At 47.6% G+C, this 704-nt stretch overlaps 1 protein-coding gene across 1 annotated transcript in view; it reads left to right on the top strand.

Annotated features, from left to right (window-relative positions):
* The first annotated feature begins 553 nt into the window (after positions 1-553).
* The window catches only part of LOC119361498 (nudix hydrolase 9-like), a 4161-nt gene continuing 4010 nt past the window's right edge, over positions 554-704 (top strand). Inside the window, exon 1 of the mRNA XM_037626679.1 lies at positions 554-703. Coding sequence (XP_037482576.1) covers positions 628-703 — 76 coding nt within the window. The 5' untranslated portion in view covers positions 554-627. The remainder of the gene's footprint in view (position 704) is intronic.

Here is a 704-nt window from a genome sequence, read left to right on the forward strand (position 1 = left end):
GAAAATGTAGACTACTCGTGGATAGGGCATGGGCATGATTTATGCTCATGGGTACGCCAAACCCAACGCAATTATATTATTGATGGGTTACATACTGAGCAGTTGTATGTAAGCTGTGCCCCACCCCTAACCATATTGACATCTTAGTGGTTGGCGTCTCCACTACACATGGAATTAGAAACTACGTCATCATCATTTGATGTTCTGTTGCAGATATGGGCATGAGATGAATATCTACGCGATGGATAGGATATAGGTAGGATTTTATCCTGATGCGAAACATATGTATGGGTATGAGATTATTGTACCCACACCATACTTCCATTGTCATCCTTTAACTTATGTTGCCCCTGCTTTGGCTCAACCCGTCATCCCAAAATTTACATTTTATTTTAGGAACAAAACTTTACCGTTTCTATTTCATTGTTTTGGAAATCCTGCGACCCAAATGAGCCCTCATTAGTGTTTTAAATATTTTCAGTATTTCCGGCCTACGGGCTTAGCCCACGGGTCAAAACTAGGGCCTGGGCCTGACCCGGTTTGTGCCATTTCCTCATACTCCCGTTCCTCTTCCAAAGCTCCCGGCGGCGGCGGCTCGCAACCTCATCCCGCCTCCACCATCGCCACATGGCCGCCGCCGCGTCAGCAAACCCCGGCACAGCGTACAAGCTCCTCCTCTCCTGCCCTGAAGGCCTCCCTCGATC

The sequence above is a fragment of the Triticum dicoccoides genome, chromosome 1A (assembly GCF_002162155.2).
Source record: "Triticum dicoccoides isolate Atlit2015 ecotype Zavitan chromosome 1A, WEW_v2.0, whole genome shotgun sequence".
Taxonomy (NCBI): Eukaryota; Viridiplantae; Streptophyta; class Magnoliopsida; order Poales; family Poaceae; genus Triticum; species Triticum dicoccoides.